Here is an 18596-nt window from a genome sequence, read left to right as displayed (position 1 = left end):
TATGATTCAGTCTTTTGGTTTGATGTGTGTCTACTAAGTTAGGCCTTTCAAAGCAAATGAAAAGTAGGCATAAAGTCTACTATTGCTTATTTAATGTTCAGAGGAAAGCCTTTTTTTTTTTTTTTTGTATGAAAATCTAGCTCATCAAAACTGTCAAACACAAAGTAGGAACTGAGAAATAGAAGCCAAAACTGGGTATAGTGATGCACACCTCTAATTCTAGCTTTCGGTAGGCTGAGGCAGGAGGTTTGCAAATTCTAGGCCAGACTTGGTTAACTTAGTGAGACCCTATCTCAGAAGAAAAAATATAGCTCAGTGGTGAGGCACAAGTAGGTTCTTTTTTTTTTTTTTTAATATATATATATTATATATGTATGTATGTATATATATATATATATTATATATGTATGTATGTATATATATATATTATATATGTATGTATGTATATATATATATATATATATATATACACACACACACTATGAATTGAACCCTGAGGTGCTTTACCACTGAGCCACTTCCCCAGCTCCTTTTATTTTTTTAATTTTTTAATTTTTTTTAATTTTTATTGTTGGTTGTTTAAAACATTACATACTTCTTGACATATCATATTTCACACTTTGATTCAAGTGGGTTATGAACTCCCATTTTTACCCCGTATACAGATTGCAGAATCACATGGGTTACACATCCACTGATTTACATATTGCCATACTAGTGTCTGTTGTATTCTGCTGCCTTTCCTATCCTCTACTATCCCCGCTTCCCTCCCCTCCCCTCCCCTCTTCTCTCTCTACCCCATCTACTGTTATTCATTTCTCCCCCTTGTTTTTTTTTTTTTTTCCCTTTCCCCTCACTTCCTCTTGTATGTAATTTTGTATAACCCTGAGGGTCTCCTTCCATTTCCATGCAATTTCCCTTCTCTCTCTCTTTCCCTCCCACCTCTCATCCCTGTTTAATGTTAATCTTCTTCTCATGCTCTTCGTCCCAACTCTGTTCTTAGTTACTCTCCTTATATCAAAGAAGACATTTGGCATTTGTTTTTTAGGGATTGGCTAGCTTCACTTAGCATAATCTGCTCTAATGCCATCCATTTCCCTGCAAATTCTATGATTTTGTCATTTTTTAATGCAGAGTAATACCCCATTGTGTATAAATGCCACATTTTTTTTATCCATTCGTCTATTGAAGGACATCTAGGTTGGTTCCACAGTCTTGCTATTGTGAATTGTGCTGCTATGAACATTGATGTAGCAGTGTCCCTGTAGTATGCTGTTTTTAGGTCTTTAGGGAATAGACCGAGAAGGGGAATAGCTGGGTCAAATGGTGGTTCCATTCCCAGCTTTCCAAGAAATCTCCATACTGCTTTCCAAATTGGCCGCACCAATTTGCAGTCCCACCAGCAATGTACAAGTGTGCCCTTTTCCCCACATCCTCGCCAGCACTTGTTGTTGTTTGACTTCATAATGGCTGCCAATCTTACTGGAGTGAGATGGTATCTTAGGGTGGTTTTGATTTGCATTTCTCTGACTGCTAGAGATGGTGAGCATTTTTTCATGTACTTGTTGATTGATTTTATGTCCTCTTCTGAGAAGTGTCTGTTCAGGTCCTTGGCCCATTTGTTGATTGGGTTATTTGTTATCTTATTGTTTAATTTTTTGAGTTCTTTGTGTACTCTGGATATTAGGGATCTATCTGAAGTGTGAGGAGTAACTTTTATTTTGTTTTGTTTTTATTTTGTGACAGGGTTTTATTAAGTTGCTTAGGGCTTTGCTAAGTTGCTGAGGCTGGCATCAAACTTACAATTCTGCCTCGCCCTCCCAGGTCACTGGGATTTCAGGTGGGTGCCACTCTCTGTGCCTGTCACAAAGCACCCCTAGGTTTAATCCCCAGTACCAAAAATATAACAAAATATAAAACAAAAAAACACACATAGTGGTAGTAGTAGCAGCAGCAGCCAAGTAAAAGAGCAGCCTTACATGCCATTCTAAGCAATTAGAACTCCATTCTCTTTCTAAGTAATGGCAAATCCTTAAAGTAGTTTGGTAACACAATCTGACTTTGCATTTTAAAAACTCTGGTGGTGGTAGAAATTGAACTAATTGGAGTTAAGGACTTCACAATGAATCTATTCAGTGCCCAGAAGCACATATTAAAACTGCAGAATCCCAATCCCTAGATCATACTTCCTCCTAGATCAGAATCTAAAGTCCCTAGGCAATTCTCATACACATTTAAGACTAAGTTATAGTACTTACTGTTTGTGATTGACTATTAAGAGAAGTATAGACATAAAACCTTACTATATCCATATTCCTCAGAGTATGTATATTGTATATTTATCAGGTTATTTCTGATCTCTGTCCTGTTTCTGTGGGTGCATGTGTATTTGGGGGGTAGAATATTGGAAGTATTAACAACCAAAACACAATGCTTTAATCATTGTCTACTAACTTTAACTTTGGATCCAAAACCACATTTCAAATCATACAGACATGAGATTAATCCCACTCTTTTTTTTTTTTTTTTTTACATTTTGGTTACTTATCAGACATTTGAGTTCCTATTTAACATAAACACCGAAACCTGGGGATACAAAAGCAGTATGCGACAAGATTATTGCTCTTAGGGCCTATAGGATGGTAAGTGCGTTAGTCAACTTTCTGTTGCAAATACCTCCGATAAAAATCTTAAAAGGGAAAAAAATTATTTTTGCTCATGGTGTTTATAGGTTTCAGTTTATGATCACTTAACCCCATTGTTTTGGGCCTGTGGCAAGGTATAATATCATGGTGGAAAGCACCTGGTAGAGCAAAGCTGTTCATATCATAGTGGCTAGGAAGCTAAAGAGAGAGGAAGCGGCTGATTCCCAGCATATTCTTGAAGGGCATACTCCCCAGTGACCTAACTTCTTCCAATTAGACCCTATCTCTTGACAATATCATCAACTGGTGACCAAACCTTCAACTCATGGTGTTTGGGGAACATTTAGGATCTATACCATAACAGTAAGATTGAAAGTATATATTATTATATGGTTTAGTGGTTAATTACAGTTTTGACTCTAAGGGCTAGAGACATTTATAGAGGGGAAAAATGCAATTTAAAAGGAAATTGAAGAAAACTTGGGAGGGTAATGTGTAAATTAGGCTCTGAATAATAAGAGTTTATCTTCTTGAAGCTTTTCCTTTTGAGTCTCCTATCTGGCCAGCCCTAGCATGACCCAGGGAGTTTTGTTCTAGGATCTAAAGATTATCTGATATTTTTCTTGTGCATTTTCTGTAACACCTTTCCGTAGAAAAAGAGGATGAAGTAATGTTTTTGATTTTTTAACTTACTTTTGGGGGTTAAAATACTTTTTTATTTTATTATTTATTTATTTGTGTTTTTGGGGATTGAACCCAGGTCTTGCACATTTGAGGCAAGCAATCTACTTCAGTCCTTTTTTATTTTAATTTAAAACAATCTTGCTAAATTGCCTATGCTGGCCTCAGATTTGCAATCCTCCTATTTTAGCCTCCTAAGTAGCTGGAGATTCCAGGTGTATGCCACTGTGCCCAGCTAACCATTGTTTGCTGTTTTTTTTTTTTTTTTTGTTTTTGTTGTTGTTTGTTTGTTTGTTTTAACAGAATTGTGAAAACTAAAAGTTTTGAAAGCACTGTTGTAACACTTCTAGGCAAAAAATGAAGGATTGAATGAAATGGTATCCTGTTTCGTAAGATGAGAGCCTAGAAAGTTAACAGAATTGAAGCATAGTTAGCACTGTCTAACTATATCATTCAGCAGTCATTTTCTGAAAACAAAGAGTAGACCAGGCCAGCTGCTTAATGCCCTATTTATGGGGACTGGGTCTAATTTCCTTCACTGATTCATTGTGTGTGCATCTGTCTATACATCTGTATATACAAAAAGTAACATGTTATAGGCAAGAGTATAGTTTCTAACATGCCCTAGAGTTAGTGATAATAAATGAGTTCACAAATTCTAGAAAGGCTGAGTGCACTAAAGTGATAGAATATTCACAGTGACGGCCATGGGAAAATAAGGTGGGTGTGGTAATTAGCATTCTGTGAAAAATTGTTCCCATTTACAACATATCTAAATGTATCAAAGTCAAGCCCAGAATTAGGCTTAAAGTCGATAGATACGTTTTATATAGCTATTAAGAAAATAGATAGCAAAATACTATTAGTTTGGTTTATCAGATTTTGAAAGTTGGGAGAAGATGGGTATGTTTAATGTGTTGACACATCTATTAAATATCGATAGGATTGGGTTTAAAATCTCTTACTTTGTTTTTAAAATTTTTCATCTTTTGTTCTCTTTTTTCCTCGTTTCTTTTGGGTTTAAAATTTTCCAGGTTTCTATTTTTTTCTCTTTTTTGTTGGCTTATTAGCTATACCTCTTTGTTTTACTGAGGTTTTTTGTGGTTGCTCTAAGGCTGTGGTTCTTAAAATTTGGTGTAGGACCTCTAGGGTTGTCAAGACCATTTCAAGGAGCCATGAGTCAAAAACTGTTTCCCGAAACATTGTATGCCTTTGTTATTCCCTTACATTCACATTTCTTCTATTAAGTGAAACATAAGGGAATTTGCAAATGTAAAGCCTGTGCCACTTTTGCCAAATTTCTTTAGTTTTGGAAAGTAGTTACTTTTTCACAAAAAAATGTATTTCATATGTTTATTTATATTAACATGAAAAGTTTTTAATGTTTTTTTGAAATTTTATTCATTCCCAGTTTGAGTTTAATTTATAATATAAAAAATCTTGATAGATATTTCTCATGAATAAAAGCTTTTTGGGGTCCTCAATGTTTTAAGAATGCAAAGGTATTATGAGACCTAAGATTTACAATATATGTATTTATCTCATTGTAGCCTACCGTTGTATCATATGCCACTTTTTTTTAATGGTATAAACTTAATTTTATTTTTTATGTTATGAACCCCAGAATATATTACTGTTTTCAGCTGTAAAGTTTGTTAATGAGGCTAGGGTTGAATCTTATTGGTAGCACAGGTTAGCATGCATTAGGCCTTGTGTTAAATCTCCAGTACCATACACAGAGTCTGTTAACTGTTAAAGAAATTTTTAAAACTTCATGAGAAATATCTATTGCTATTTTTGTGTCATGTACAATTGCGTTTCCATCTGGAATTATTTTCCTTTAGCCTGAAGAATTCCCTCTAATAGTTCTAGTATTTCTGATTTACTGGTGATGAATTTTCTGTTTTTGTTTGTCTGAAAAAGTTATTTTAAAAAAATAGTCTTAATATTTAGTTCTATTGTGGCACAGCCAAATTGAGCAGAAAATAGATCAAAGGCAGAAAGAAAAGAGACTGTGGTGTTCCCATATACCCCTACTACTGTACATACGTAGCAACTTCTAGTACCAGAGAAGTACAGTTGTTAAATTTGATGAATCTGTACTTATACATAATTAGCACCAAAGACTATAATTAATATTAGGATTCACTCTTGGTATTGTACATTCTGTGGGTTTTGATAAATGTATAATGGCATGTATTCACCAGTATAATGTCATACAGAGAAGTTTCGGGGTCCTAAAAATTGTTTTCTGTCTGTCCTGCTTTCCCTCCTTGCTGTTCCATCCCCAGTCCCTGGCAATCACTGTTTTTACTGTCTCCAGTCTCCATCATTTTCCCTTTTCTTGTTTGTATCTCTCTCTATATCTATCTATCTATCTATCTATCTATCTATGTATCTATCTATCTATCTATCTCTATATGTATATTATTCACATATAGTACTTGACATGTGCCAGGGAAGCACTTTACCCCTCAGCCCCAACCCCAGCCCTATAGCAGGGCTTTTGAGAGAAGTAAAGAAAAAGGGGAGGGTGAACCAGTAACTTTATTGAGGTATAATATACTTTGCATCAAACCTAATTGTTTTGGGTTTATAATTCAATGACTTTTAATAAAATCACAAATTATTCAAACATTACCACAATTTGGTTTTAGAACATTTTAATCCTCCCAATAAGATCTCATATCCATTTGGTTAGTTCCCACTTTAGCCCAACCACTAATTACTTTCTTTCTTGATAAATTTGCCTTTTGTGGACATTTTGTATAAATGAAATCATACAGTATGTAGTCTTTTATGACTGACTTATTTAGCATGTTTTCAAGATTCATCTTTGGTATAGTATGTATCAGGATTTCATTCCTTTTATGAATAAATACTATTCTGTTATAAATATGTATAACATTTTGTTTATCCATTTATCAGTTGGTGTAATTTGGGTTGTTTCTGCTATTTGACTTGTTAATAATAAATAAATTAATAAATAATGCTACATGAATGAACATTTTCACAAGTCTTTGAACACATATTTTCACTTCTGTTAGGTAAATACCTAGAAGTAGAATTGCTGAGTCATTGGATAAAGTTATGTTTAGCTTTTTAAGAAATTTTAAGTTTTCCAAATAGCTGCACTATTATATGTTACTATTAGCAGTACACAAAGGATCTGTAAGGGATGGTTTTGTGTTGGTGGGGGTAGTGGCTGTACAGAAAGTTACCTAAGGTTAAAACTCCTTAAGTGTCAATGTGCTTCTTGCAAAAAATTATCTGGACATTGCAAAAAACTATCTTAGTTTCTTAGACTTTTTATCTGTGATTTGTCATCTTTACCTTTTCTTGTATTTCTAATGAAAAAATCCAAACCAAAGTCTTCTATTCTTTATTGTTAACCCTTTGGTAAAGAAAGCAGATAGAGAAACAAATGAGCTTTGATCTTCTGCCTGACCTTGCCCTGAAGCACAAGGCAAAGGTTTGGGCTATTGGTCTTTGGGTCTCTTTCTAAACCATAGTCTCTTCCACAGTCACAATTGGACTTGGATAGCTAGAACTTATTTGCATCTGTCCTTCTTTTTTTTTTTTTTTTTTTTTTTTAAAGAGAGAGAGAGAGAGAAAGAGGTTTTTTTTTTTATATTTATTTTTTAGTTTTCGGCGGACACAACATCTTTGTTTGTATGTGGTGCTGAGGATCGAACCCGGGCCGCACGCATGCCAGGCGAGCGCGCTACCGCTTGAGCCACATCCCCAGCCCCTGCATCTGTCCTTCTTAACACTTCACAATTGCATTCATTGAGCTAACATTTCAGTAAACAGGAGAAAGATGTCTTTGGGGAAGGTATTTATGTCCCATATTTTTCATCTTTAGGACCTTCACTTAGGAATCCCCTTGAAAGTACAGAGTAAGTTTGTAAGTTTTCATTAATTCACAGACGTGTGAGGTATTACAGATTGAAAGAGATTAAAACTGGATCCTGGTTTTCAGGAAGTTTAGCTAAAAATAGATCTAAAAGGATACAGTGGTGTAATTGCCACAGTATACACAAAATGTTTTAGGAACATAGTGATCATAGTGTAAGAAGATGCATCAGAGATGTTACAAAAAACACAGTTTTATCTATTGTTAAATTAATAGGGTTGAGCATTTGAGATACATAAAGCAGTTTTTACAAAGGCATAAAATCAGAACAGTACAGAGTATATATAGAAAACAGTGAAAATAATTTGTCATGATGAGAGTTTGTTTGTATATAGGGTGGTGAACAAGTAAGGCTTAGATTATAATTCAGTGGGAGAATGCTTGTCTAGCATATGTGAGGCTCTGGGTTCTATCACTAGGACCACCCACTCCACAAATGGAAAAGTAAGTCAGATTTAAATTTTCTGAGGTTTTACTGTCCTACTAATGTGATTAATAGATAGGTACTTGGAGCCAATGAATACTTTTAGTGGGGGGAGTCAGTCGATTGTGTGTCCCTGTACTGAAACAAGCCCATTTGAAAAACAGGGTCAGTGACAGGAAGATCAGATTGAAGAGTCTTATAATGGTTCAGGCAAAGTGTGGAACTCAAGAGTAGAGATATTGGGGAACCAGGCAAAGACATTTGAGAAGGCAATATTCAGCACTTAGCAAACTAGTGGGTAAGAAAAAAGCAAGGATACCCACAACCCTCATTTTTAGCTTGCATGAGTAAGATCTGACTGTTTGCCCAGTGCATGCCTGTAATCACAGCAGCTTGGAAAGCTGAAGAAAGATTGAAAGTTCAAAGCCAACCTCAGCAATTTAGCAAGACCCTAAGCAGCTAAGTGAGACTCTGTCTCAGAATACAAAATAAAAAGAGATAGAGATGTAGCTCCATGGCTAAGCACCCCTGGTTGCGGGGGGTGGGGGGGGCGGCGGGAAGCAACCAACCCACTGTTCATTCTAGGAAATGAAGGAAAGAATAGGAGGAGGTGGAGATAAGTTCAGTATAGAATTTGAGCTCCCTGTGAGATTCAGAATAGTAAAAGCTGGTAGATCGTCAAGTCTAGGTTTGGGTCAACAGTAAATTAGTGCATATTGGAAACATAAAAGCATATGGAATGACCAAGGGAAGGTATGCAGTGGATAGAGAATCCTTTGAAGAATGCTGGGTGGTGGTAGAAGCTTTTGATAATGAGGCTAAGCATCTGTGAGAGCCTTCCTTCTCTGTTTTCCTCCAGTATTGTTCCCTACTCCTGGTCATCTTGTACTCTCTTCCATCATCCATCCTGTGGTGAGTTCAAATCTTCTTTTTGAGAACCTCAGACCTTAATCATTGCTGACTGCACAATTGAGAGCAGCTATCTCCTGGCTTAAAATTAACAGTTATGAGGTATACTAGTGTTCTCTATGTTATAGTAAAATAATTATTGTAGAGTATTGGATTGAGGGAGTTGCAGAGGGTGGGATCAGGGCCAAGAGTTCTTTCAGTTGATGATCTCATTTTTGGAGTCAGGTCAGTTTGCAAAATAATTTCATAGAAATCACTTACCAGTCATGAAGAACTAAGAAATCACATTTGAGGGGGATTGTCAGAGCCAGAGTGCAGATCTCTGTGATTGTGTTGCTCAGTCAGGATAACCTGTTCATCAGTTGGGGAACCAGAGAGAAATCCTAGGTCTGCAATACTCTTAGGCCAGATACACAGAGTAGGAGGCCCACTGGTTCCTAGTAATGTGTGCACTGCTATTACTGGGGATTGAACCAGGTTCTTATGCATGCTGAGGCAAGCACTACCACTGAGCTAGGCTAAGCTACCTCCCATCCTTTTTTTTTTTTTTTTTTTTGGGTCCCCTTTCCTTTTCTTTTGGCAATACTGAGGATTGGGGCTTAACCAATGAGCCACATCCCCAGCTCTTTTATTTTTTATTTTGAGACAAGGCCTCACTAAGTTGCTGAGGCTGGCCTTGAATTTGTGATCCTCCTTCCTCAGAACTCCCAATTCATTCCACCACATCAGCTACTAGTAATGTCTTTTAAAAAAACTTTAGTTCCTGAGTTTCTGTAAACTCTACTTCCTTCTGAATGAAGCAAATGGGAGCCTATGTGTAATCCAGACTTTGGAAATACTATTGTTAGAATTTATTTTAGAGATCTTTTGCTCCTATTCTAGCACTCTCACCACTCCCTACCTTTTTTTATTTTTTGAACAAAGTTTTCAGCTGCACCTTAATTTATCTAGAAGCACTCAACGAAATAGAATTTTATTATGCAACTCCAAAGCAATATATTTTCAATATCATCTTTTTTTTTAGAGAGAGAATTTTTTTTAATATTTATTTTTTAGTTTTTGGTGGATACAACATCTTTATTTTATTTTTATGTGGTGCTGAGGAACGAACCCAGCGCCTCACGCATGCCAGTCAAGCACACTACCACTTGAGCCACATCCCCAGCCCAAGTATCATCTTTCTTAACCTTTTAATTAATATACATTCAGATTTCTGTGTCTCAGAATTTAGGTTGAATTGTATCTGTAGTGTTTCTAATGGCTCAGCTCCTCCTTCTGGATGTGTGCTGTCCCAAAAGATATAATTCCTCATTAAGTAATCCTTTAGGTTTCATGTTCCAAAAAGTATTTAATTAAATTCAGGGAAAATTGAACTGCCACGGGTAACTAATTAAAACAAATAAAAAAATTTTCAATTAATTCAGGGAGAGAGAAACATTAGCTGAGTATATTCTCTCTCTTGTTGGGACCCATTTCTAGAATAGGCCATACTCCTCAGTTTTAGGGCACATGGACTTTGTGATCTAGTTTTGTCTGTGTGTGTGATTAAGGATAGAGTTTGTATTTGTTGTATTACACAGTGTGCATATGGGCACCAGAGCCACCCAGTAAGCTTAAGGCCATTGCCATCTAAGTCACAAAGACTCAAGATTCACTTTAAGACCAGATTTTCAGGGAATCCAAATGTACCCTAATGAGGAAGCAGCATCAGTTTCTAAAAGCAGTAGGCTCTGGCTTTCTGCCAGACCCTTTTGTGTGTTCATTTCACTGTGTGCTCCCTTCTGGCCACTGCTTCTGTAGGCTCCCACAAAAAATATTACACTGACTAGTGGCCCCAAATGAGCCAACATGGAGAAAAGGCAAATTAGTTACTGTTGAGGTCGTGGGAACACTTTGTTTTTTCATGTATCAGAGTCCCACCCTGCCACCTGGTGGTTTTCTTAAATCTCAGTGAGGCAACTTGCTGTACAGGCAGATACCTGTGAATTATCCTGTTACATGTTAGGGACCATTGGTCCAGTCTCATGTCTTTTCTGGTGCTAAAAGATTTTTTTCATGGGCAATAGGCTTTTGGAGAAGTGAATAGCACCACTTAGTTTTATTGTTAGAAATGCTAAAAAATGCTTGGGGCAGTCCCAAAGTTTTCCATGTCAGTAACTAGCGCTATCCTCAGCTCTGACACCAACTCGGCTCCTGGGCTTGGCATTGGGCTCCTATAAGTTTTCTGAAACTGTTTCTCATGCCATTTACAGACGACAGACCAAGAAGAATGGGGTTCATGAATTTTAGTACTCCCAGGAAAACTTCATTTTGGTTCAAGATTTTGTTGTTGTTGTTGTTCATGATTTCCATGATGGAAGTTTAGGCTTCCTTCATATGAACTTTTTCTTTCTCAATCGTAATTGTTTAGCATTCAAAAGGCCAAATAGAGGGGCCTCTTCCTGACAGAGCTCAATGGATAGTGTTCTATAACTCTTTTTAAAGTTCACCCCAACTTCATCAAGTCAGGGATTAAATTAGAAATGTAGTAAATCTGTATTGGATTTATCTAGCTTTCTGAAGACATCCTATTTAAAGAAAAGCAGGACATTCCTGTGTAGACAGTGCCCTCCCTGAGCCTCTGGCCTTTTCCATAGGATGAGGAACTCTGATCTAGTTGTTATACCTAAAGGCCCTCTCTGTACTTCTTGCTGTTGCTACTCATGACTGAGATCTATAGTAGAATAGCAGGTGAAATTTTTAAGTTTCCTTGTCTTTTTCACATAATTCTTTTTTAGGAGGTAGGGATAACCTGAAATTGAACCCAGTGGCACTAACCAACTGAGCCACATTGCCAGCCCTCTTTATTTTTTGGGACAGGGTCTCACCAAATTGCATAGGGCCTCACTGAGTTGCTGAGACTGGCCTTGAACTTGAGAAAATTCCTATCTCAGCATCCTGAGCTACTGGAATTACAGGCATGAGCCACCATGCCTGGCTTCAAATAATTCTTGATGCCTTGCTACTTTAGGTCTTATTGTAGAACACACCTATACTTTCTACAATTGAAAAAAAAAATTTTAAATCTCAAACATTTGAAAATAGAATTACCAGTGAGTTTTTTTTTTTAATTTCCAGAAAACAGAAATAGTATCTGTATGTTGTTTGTACCCTATCTCCCAAACCTAAACATCTCCAGTATCCCATCACCATAGAAAATAAGTCGAAAACCAGAAAATGTGTAAAACTTATATAGCAAATCAGAGAAAGCTGATTTGTAGCAACCCAAAGCCAAGGGAGTGTCACTTTGCTTGGGAACCACTCCAGAACAGAGAGAATTGGGCAGTTTCTTCATACTGTTTATGGAAATGACAGGAATAGACACAAAGGCCAAAGGGGGGATTGGTTGGGGAGTCTAATAAAAGTTTCTCTGCTCTGGTTCCCTAACAAAAGCATGAATTACCTATAATACCAGCTGTAGCTGTTGGATCCTTCCAAAGTAACTTGTGTATTCAAAGGCAAAATGAATGTTCATAATTCTTTTCCACAGAAAAGCACATTTATTGGGAAGGGGCTTAATGGCTAATGGTGGGAAAGGTTTGAGGAGATGGCCTGCATGGCAGTTGTTCTCAATGCCAAAGCTGCTACCCATCACTAACTCTTGGCAGTATCTGGTTAGGGGGAACTTGGCAGCCTATCCTCTAGCAGTGCTGCAAGAGAGTGTTTCTGGGTTTATCATCATCATGCCATCTTGGCCCAAAATATATTGTGTCATAGCATCTATTCCTTTGTTAATTGACTTGAATGACTCTCATCTCCCATTGCCCCACCCTCACCCCAATACCACAATGATGCTTTAGTGTTTCCATTCTTGAACTAAGGTACCAATCTCCAAGGATCCTCTCCTGCATGCTAAGATTGTCTTTTATAGTCCATCCAACTCTGCCTTCAGAGGAAGGTGATGAGTACCAAGGGTTTTCAGTACAGGGTATTTGCCTTTGTCCTGGTACCCTAGAATACCAGAGCCAAGAAAGGTTAAGCTCCTTTAAACTGGGCCTCACTTGACAATGTGGAGAGCTGAAGTCCTTGCAGCATGTTCTGCAGAGAGTGATTCTGAAACAACCGGAAATATAAAGTACATCAAGGATTACTTTGACTTAGGGTAGAGGATTGAAAGTTGAGTCTAGAGCCAGATGACAAAATTTGAAACATAGCAGTCAAGTGGACTCCAGGCCATTCCCCTAAGACAGGACTTCTAAAATGAATCTTAATTCAAAGAGTCAGGTAACCCAAATGGGGGAAGAGAAAAGAGGGTTCTGGGACCATAGGGCATCATTAAACTGACATCTCATGTTAGCGCTGTTGTGTTTTCTATTTCTAGACATCGAAAAAGCCCAAGACAGCAGAAGCAGACACCTCTAGTGAGCTGGCTAAGAAGAGCAAAGAAGTGTTCAGAAAAGAGGTAAGGTTTGGTAGATGAGGCTTAAGCCTCAGTCCTTTCCTTTCTGTCTTAAATATATACATCTCCCTTGCCCCCCAAGATGGGCAAGCACATAGGCTTATTAGCTACTGTGTCTTGCTGAAGTGGTGTTTTTTCCCTTAAGAACTCTTCAATCATCTCTTACTGGCCTGATAGGAGTCCCTCTGCAAACCACATTACCCGTTTTACTTGGACAAAGGAAAACTCACTATTAAGTGTTAGGCTGCCTGACTGTATATTCCCTTCAGTGATTCAATTGTGTAGTTATTCATTGATATGGCCCTTTACAACTTTTTATCTCCATAACAAGAGCTCTTAAGTACTAGAGCAGGCAAGTTCTTTCTTTCTTTTCTTTTCTTTTTTTTTTTTTTTTTTTAAGGCCATCACCTCCACCTCAAGCACCTTGGCACCAAGGCAGCTCCCCCACCCCCCGCCAATACCTTTAATTAATTAATTTATTTATTTTTTAAATGTGTTGAGGATGGAACCCAGTGCCTCACACATGCTAGGGAAGTGCTCTACCACTGAGCCACAACCCCAGCCCAAGAGCAGGCAAGTTCTTGATGGAAGATTTGAACTCAGGTCTTCTGGCTCAAATTTCAGTGTTCTTTCTTTCATCTCTCATTTGGTGGCTACCTGTTCTTCGAGAGATTGAGAGAAAGCAGCTCCTCTTTATGCTATTGGCAGTGTTCTTAGCCATCAGGACACTAAACTCGCCTGCCTCTAGGAATCCAGATTCTAAACTCCAGTCTTTATTCATGGAGGGGGTCATGGTGTGTGGAGAAAAGGACCTACAAATAAGTAACAGCAGCTATGTGAAGAGTGTGCCATGACAGAATTAGGGGCCACTGTTCAGGATTTCAGGAAGGACTCTTGAATAGGGGAGGGTGGAATTGGTTGTATGGATCAAGAAGGACTATAACTTTAGGCAGAAGAATGTACAGAGGCAAAAGAAAGCAACATCTCTTCCAGAACTGTAGCATAGGGCAAATGAGTGATGTTGGAAATGAGGGTGGGTGGTATTATGCTGACTCTTCATAGTGGCTATGTATCTGTGGAAACCATTGGCAATAGTTTAAGTAACGGGTATTTAAATCCTTGACTATATTTGAGGATTGGACTGAAGGGGGGATAGTATGGAGGCCAGGCAACCACAGGGAGGAAACAAAATTGAATAAAAGGTTTATCTAGCTGAGCATTGTGGTATACCTGTAATCCTAGCTACTTGGGAGGTTAAGGCAGAAGGATCTTTGAGGCCAGCCTCAGCAACTTAGCAACACCTTGTCTCAAAATTTAAACAAAAGGGCTGAGGATGTCACTTAATGGCAGAGTGCCCCTGATTCAGTCCCCATTATTGCAAAATACAAGGCTTATTCAGTCAGGCATAGGTGGTGTACACTTGTAGTACTAGCTGTTCAGGAGGCTGAGGCAGGAGGATTGCCTAAGCCCAGAAGTTCAAGGCCAGCCTGGCACCATGATGAGAGACACACACACACTCTATGTGTCTGTCTGTCACCTCTCTCTTTGTTTAAAGGTTTCCCCAGAAATAGAACTTAGTTCCATAGTGTCAGTGGTGTTTTAGCTTAATCAGCAGTTCTTTATTTAGTGCCTATCTTGTGGTCCAACCCTGTTCTTTGATCATCAGAAAGCTGAGTTTCAGGGATGGGTAGACCCTGCTTAGGATGCTTCCTGATGAAGTAGCTATCACTGACCATTTGTTCCATTTGTCTCCTGTGAACTTATACCATAAGTACTTCTCAAGAAGACCTGGGGTCTTCTTTCAGAACCACTGGTTAGGACCGACCCATTAGAGATGACCCAGGTAGGACACTGGAAGTGATGGAATGAAAAGGGTCCTGCCAGCTGTCTTCCTCCAGTGGTCATGCTGTGTTTCTACCTGTTTCACATAGGCAGTATGATTCAGATGAAGTATAACATGTACAGACTTTAAGTAACCTTCAAGGACAAAGTGCCTCTAGTTCTTGGAGTCCAAGAGCTGCCTAGTAGCTCTGAAATGCCTGCTTGACTCTGCACTCCCTGTGTTGCTTTATGCTGAGGACACAGTTTGTTGGCTGAAACCTAGGGTTGCTGTGAGAGCCCTGCTGCTGGGTTCCTCCAGCTGCTGTTCTTAGTGAGCCTTTCTTAGTTCATCCAAGGGAGCTCTTTCCCTCTCAGGGCTGAGCCAAGATCATTTTCTCTTACATCTTACTGGCTTACTGGTATTCTGTTGTCCAAATCAGACAACCTGAGAGAAGAAAAGGGAAGGATTGGGTGCTGTCTTCTCTCCTCTCTCTAATCCACCTTTATCCCTCTCTTCTTCCTTCTGATTAAACCCAGAGGTGCTTTACTTACTACTGAGTTATATCTCCAGTCCTTTTATATTTTTTGTTTTGAGACAGGGTCTTAACTAAATTGCAGAATCTGGCCTTAAACTTGCATCCTCCTTTCTCCACCTCCTAAGTTGCTGAGAATATAGGAGTATGCCAGTGCATAGGGTACTTATTACCTTTTTTATTACCTCAGCACAACTCCCTGTTCTTTCTGTACTGTTGAACAGCGTGTTCCCTTTCCTATACCTGCAGATGTCTCAGTTCATAGTTCAGTGCCTGAACCCTTACCGGAAACCTGACTGCAAAGTGGGCAGAATCACCACAACAGAGGATTTCAAACACCTAGCTCGCAAGGTATTCCCCCTTCTTCTGGTTTATCGGTGTTCTTGGCATACTGTGTACCATATAAGATGCTTTTCCTCATCATAGAAAGCGTGGTTTTACTTGCTAGATGCCAGGGACACAGAAATGGGAGGGAAGGTTTGGGAAAGGGAGCACTTTACTTAAAACCAAGAGTTCTTTAAGAAACTTGTGGAACTAAGCTTTTCCTCTCTGGTGACTCTAGCACAGCCTGCCCCCACCTACCCTTGTTGACTTCCTAGTCTCAGTAAGAGAGGCCTGGAAGCAGCAGACTGGGTTACCCACCCCCTCAACTCATTCCCACTCTGATGGTGGCTTGGTCTCTCTTCCTGTGCCCTGGACAGCTGACTCATGGCGTTATGAATAAGGAGCTGAAGTACTGTAAGAACCCTGAGGACCTGGAGTGCAATGAGAATGTGAAACACAAAACCAAGGAGTACATTAAGAAGTACATGCAGAAGTTTGGGGCTGTTTACAAACCCAAAGAGGACACTGAATTAGAGTGACTTATGGGGCCAGGGTGGGAGGATAGGTGATCAGGTAGGGCAGACTCTGGGAAGTGGAAATCCTGTGGGCCTATTTGCCCCACCCCACTGTCAGAGCTGTGCTACTGGTGACAAATCACCCTGAGGAATTCAAACTGCAACTGTCAACTGAAAGCTACAAAAACAAGCTCCATCTACAAGTGACCCCTAGTCGTGAGCTAATGGGGTGTAGTTAGAGGCTGTCAGAGACAATGGCCTAGGGAAGGCTCTGGCCAGACCTGACCCCACTTTCAAACCTGGGTCTCCTCCTTGGCGGTGCTGTCAGCGCACAGACCCATGCGCATCCCCACCCACGACCCTTCCCCTGACGATCTGTATTATATTTTAATGTATATGTGAAAATATTGAAAATAATTTGTTCTTTCCTGGTTTTTGTTTGGTTTTTGTTTTGCTTTTAGCCTCTATGTGCTAGGATCACAGGAAGACTTTGTAAGGACCGTTTTAAGTTCTCCTGCAAGGTTTAATTTGTTATCATGTAAATATTCCAGAGCAGGCTGCCTTGTGGTTTTGGCTAGCCTTGTGCTATGTTGATAAGATTGATTTACTGCTTAAAAATCACTTTACTTTATCCAATTTTTACTGAACTTTTTATGTAAAAAATAAAATCAATTAAAGAACTTGGCATGTGTGTTCCCTAAAGGTTAATCTAGCATGTTTGTGTGTAGTGAGTGCTGTCACTGGAAAGAGAGGGGATGTAGCAGCCAGTGGTGTGTGAAGTCCAAGATTAATCCTTGCTGCCAGGTTTTATTACAGGCCTTGTTTCTCATAAGTCCCACTGCAACTGTAGCATACATTTGCCTGGTGACTGACACATGTGAGCTTTGGAACTTCTCGCTACATCTGTGTCAGGTCAACTTGTTCAGGCATTCCAGAGTAGAGGAACTGACTTAAATCCTCACTGATGCTGGGCTTCTTTCCAATTGAGGGTCAGTCAAGAGAAAGGTAAATGTGTCTTTTTCCTGGCTGGAGAAAGGCCTTGGACCTCTTCCCTCTGAAGACATGATTTCTCCCAGCCCAATGGAATGCTCATATGATCTTTGGGTTCCCTGACTTCCCACTTTGTCCTCTGACATTGGGCTTTGACACCAGAGGTGTACTTGGAAGGGGTACAGTGCACAGGTTGTGGGGAGCAGATACAGGGCTTGATGGCAGCCCCTTTCTTTTGATGACCAGTTGTCTGAGCAGTGAGGAGGGTCTAGAGCTTGTAGCCAGACGAGGGCCCATCTCTACAAAGGGGCTGTTCCTCACCATGTTTATTCTGCTCACTGCAATAGTACCCTTGGGGAAGAGACAAGGCCAGACTGTGGCTTGTCATATTGTGGATGAAACCAACAGAAATTAAAGTACTCATTGCCTGCTAGGTATTGTGCTGAGAACTTTGGAGCTCAGGTTGTGCTCATTCAATCTTTACAACCTGAGGCACAGAAATTGGCACTGTTGGTAAGGAAACTAAGGCTCAGGAAGAATCAATAACTTCTTTAAATTCTAGTATTAAAGGAATTACTAATTACTAAACAAGGACAGAAAATCCTTAATACAGTCGTCCCTCAGTATCCTTAATACAGGGTTGGTTGCAGGACATCATGGGCACCAAAGTCTGTGGATGCTCAAGGACCCTAAATAACACGACATAGTATTTACATGTAACACACATATATCCTCCTGAGAAGATGACTTTAAATCATCTCTAGATTAAATCATCTCATGTACATTCAAAGAGTTTTCCCATGATATCGCAGTCTTCAAAATGTTTAAAGCACATGATTATGTAAAATGGATACACCATAATTTACTGTCAACCCTCTTTTAACATTTTCTAGTTGAGTCTTACAAAGAATGTGTCAGTTCAAGTACTTGCAACACATAAAAAAGAAGTATTTCTCTCTTGGGTTGGTTCACACTACAAGAGTGCACCCACATGCACTGCCACTCACAACCAAGTCAAACTCATGGTTTTGACTTGAGGCTCTCGAGGTTTCAGATTTTCCAAGGAATATTTTTCGGATTTCCCTGGTGGCCAGGGAGCTGTTGATGAAATCTCTTTGAAAAGGAATTTTAAGTTTTAACTCTTCAAAAAAAAAAATTATATATATATATATATAATTTTAGTTGTAGTCGCACACAAAATACCTCTATTTATATGTGGTGTTGAAGATCGAACCCAGGGCCTCATACATGATAGGTGAGCGCTCTACCACTGAGCCATAACCCCAGCCCCTACCTCTTTTTTGATTTAAAAAAAAAAAAAATTTTCCCCCTTTCCCAACACTCCTTCTAGCTCAAATCCCCTAGGTTGGGATAAGACATGCCAGTTAATCTAGCACTTG

The 18596-nt window shown here is 39.0% G+C and overlaps 1 protein-coding gene across 3 annotated transcripts in view; it reads left to right on the top strand.

The window, feature by feature from the left end:
* Positions 1 to 16891, top strand: part of Setd2 (SET domain containing 2, histone lysine methyltransferase) — an 87961-nt gene extending 71070 nt beyond the window's left edge. For all 3 annotated transcript variants that reach the window (XM_046437657.2, XM_058576786.1, XM_058576787.1), the window contains 3 exons: positions 12936 to 13016; positions 15617 to 15718; positions 16069 to 16891. In XM_046437657.2, coding sequence (XP_046293613.2) covers positions 12936 to 13016; positions 15617 to 15718; positions 16069 to 16230 — 345 coding nt within the window. In that variant the 3' untranslated portion in view covers positions 16231 to 16891. The remainder of the gene's footprint in view (positions 1 to 12935; positions 13017 to 15616; positions 15719 to 16068) is intronic.
* Positions 16892 to 18596: the final 1705 nt, after the last annotated feature.

The sequence above is a fragment of the Marmota monax genome, unplaced genomic scaffold, assembly GCF_021218885.2.
Source record: "Marmota monax isolate L192 unplaced genomic scaffold, Marmota_monax_Labrador192_F-V1.1 WCK01_AAM20220418_F8-fsc00021, whole genome shotgun sequence".
In the NCBI taxonomy this organism is placed as follows: Eukaryota; Metazoa; Chordata; class Mammalia; order Rodentia; family Sciuridae; genus Marmota; species Marmota monax.
This window is presented reverse-complemented; position numbering and strand designations above follow the sequence as displayed.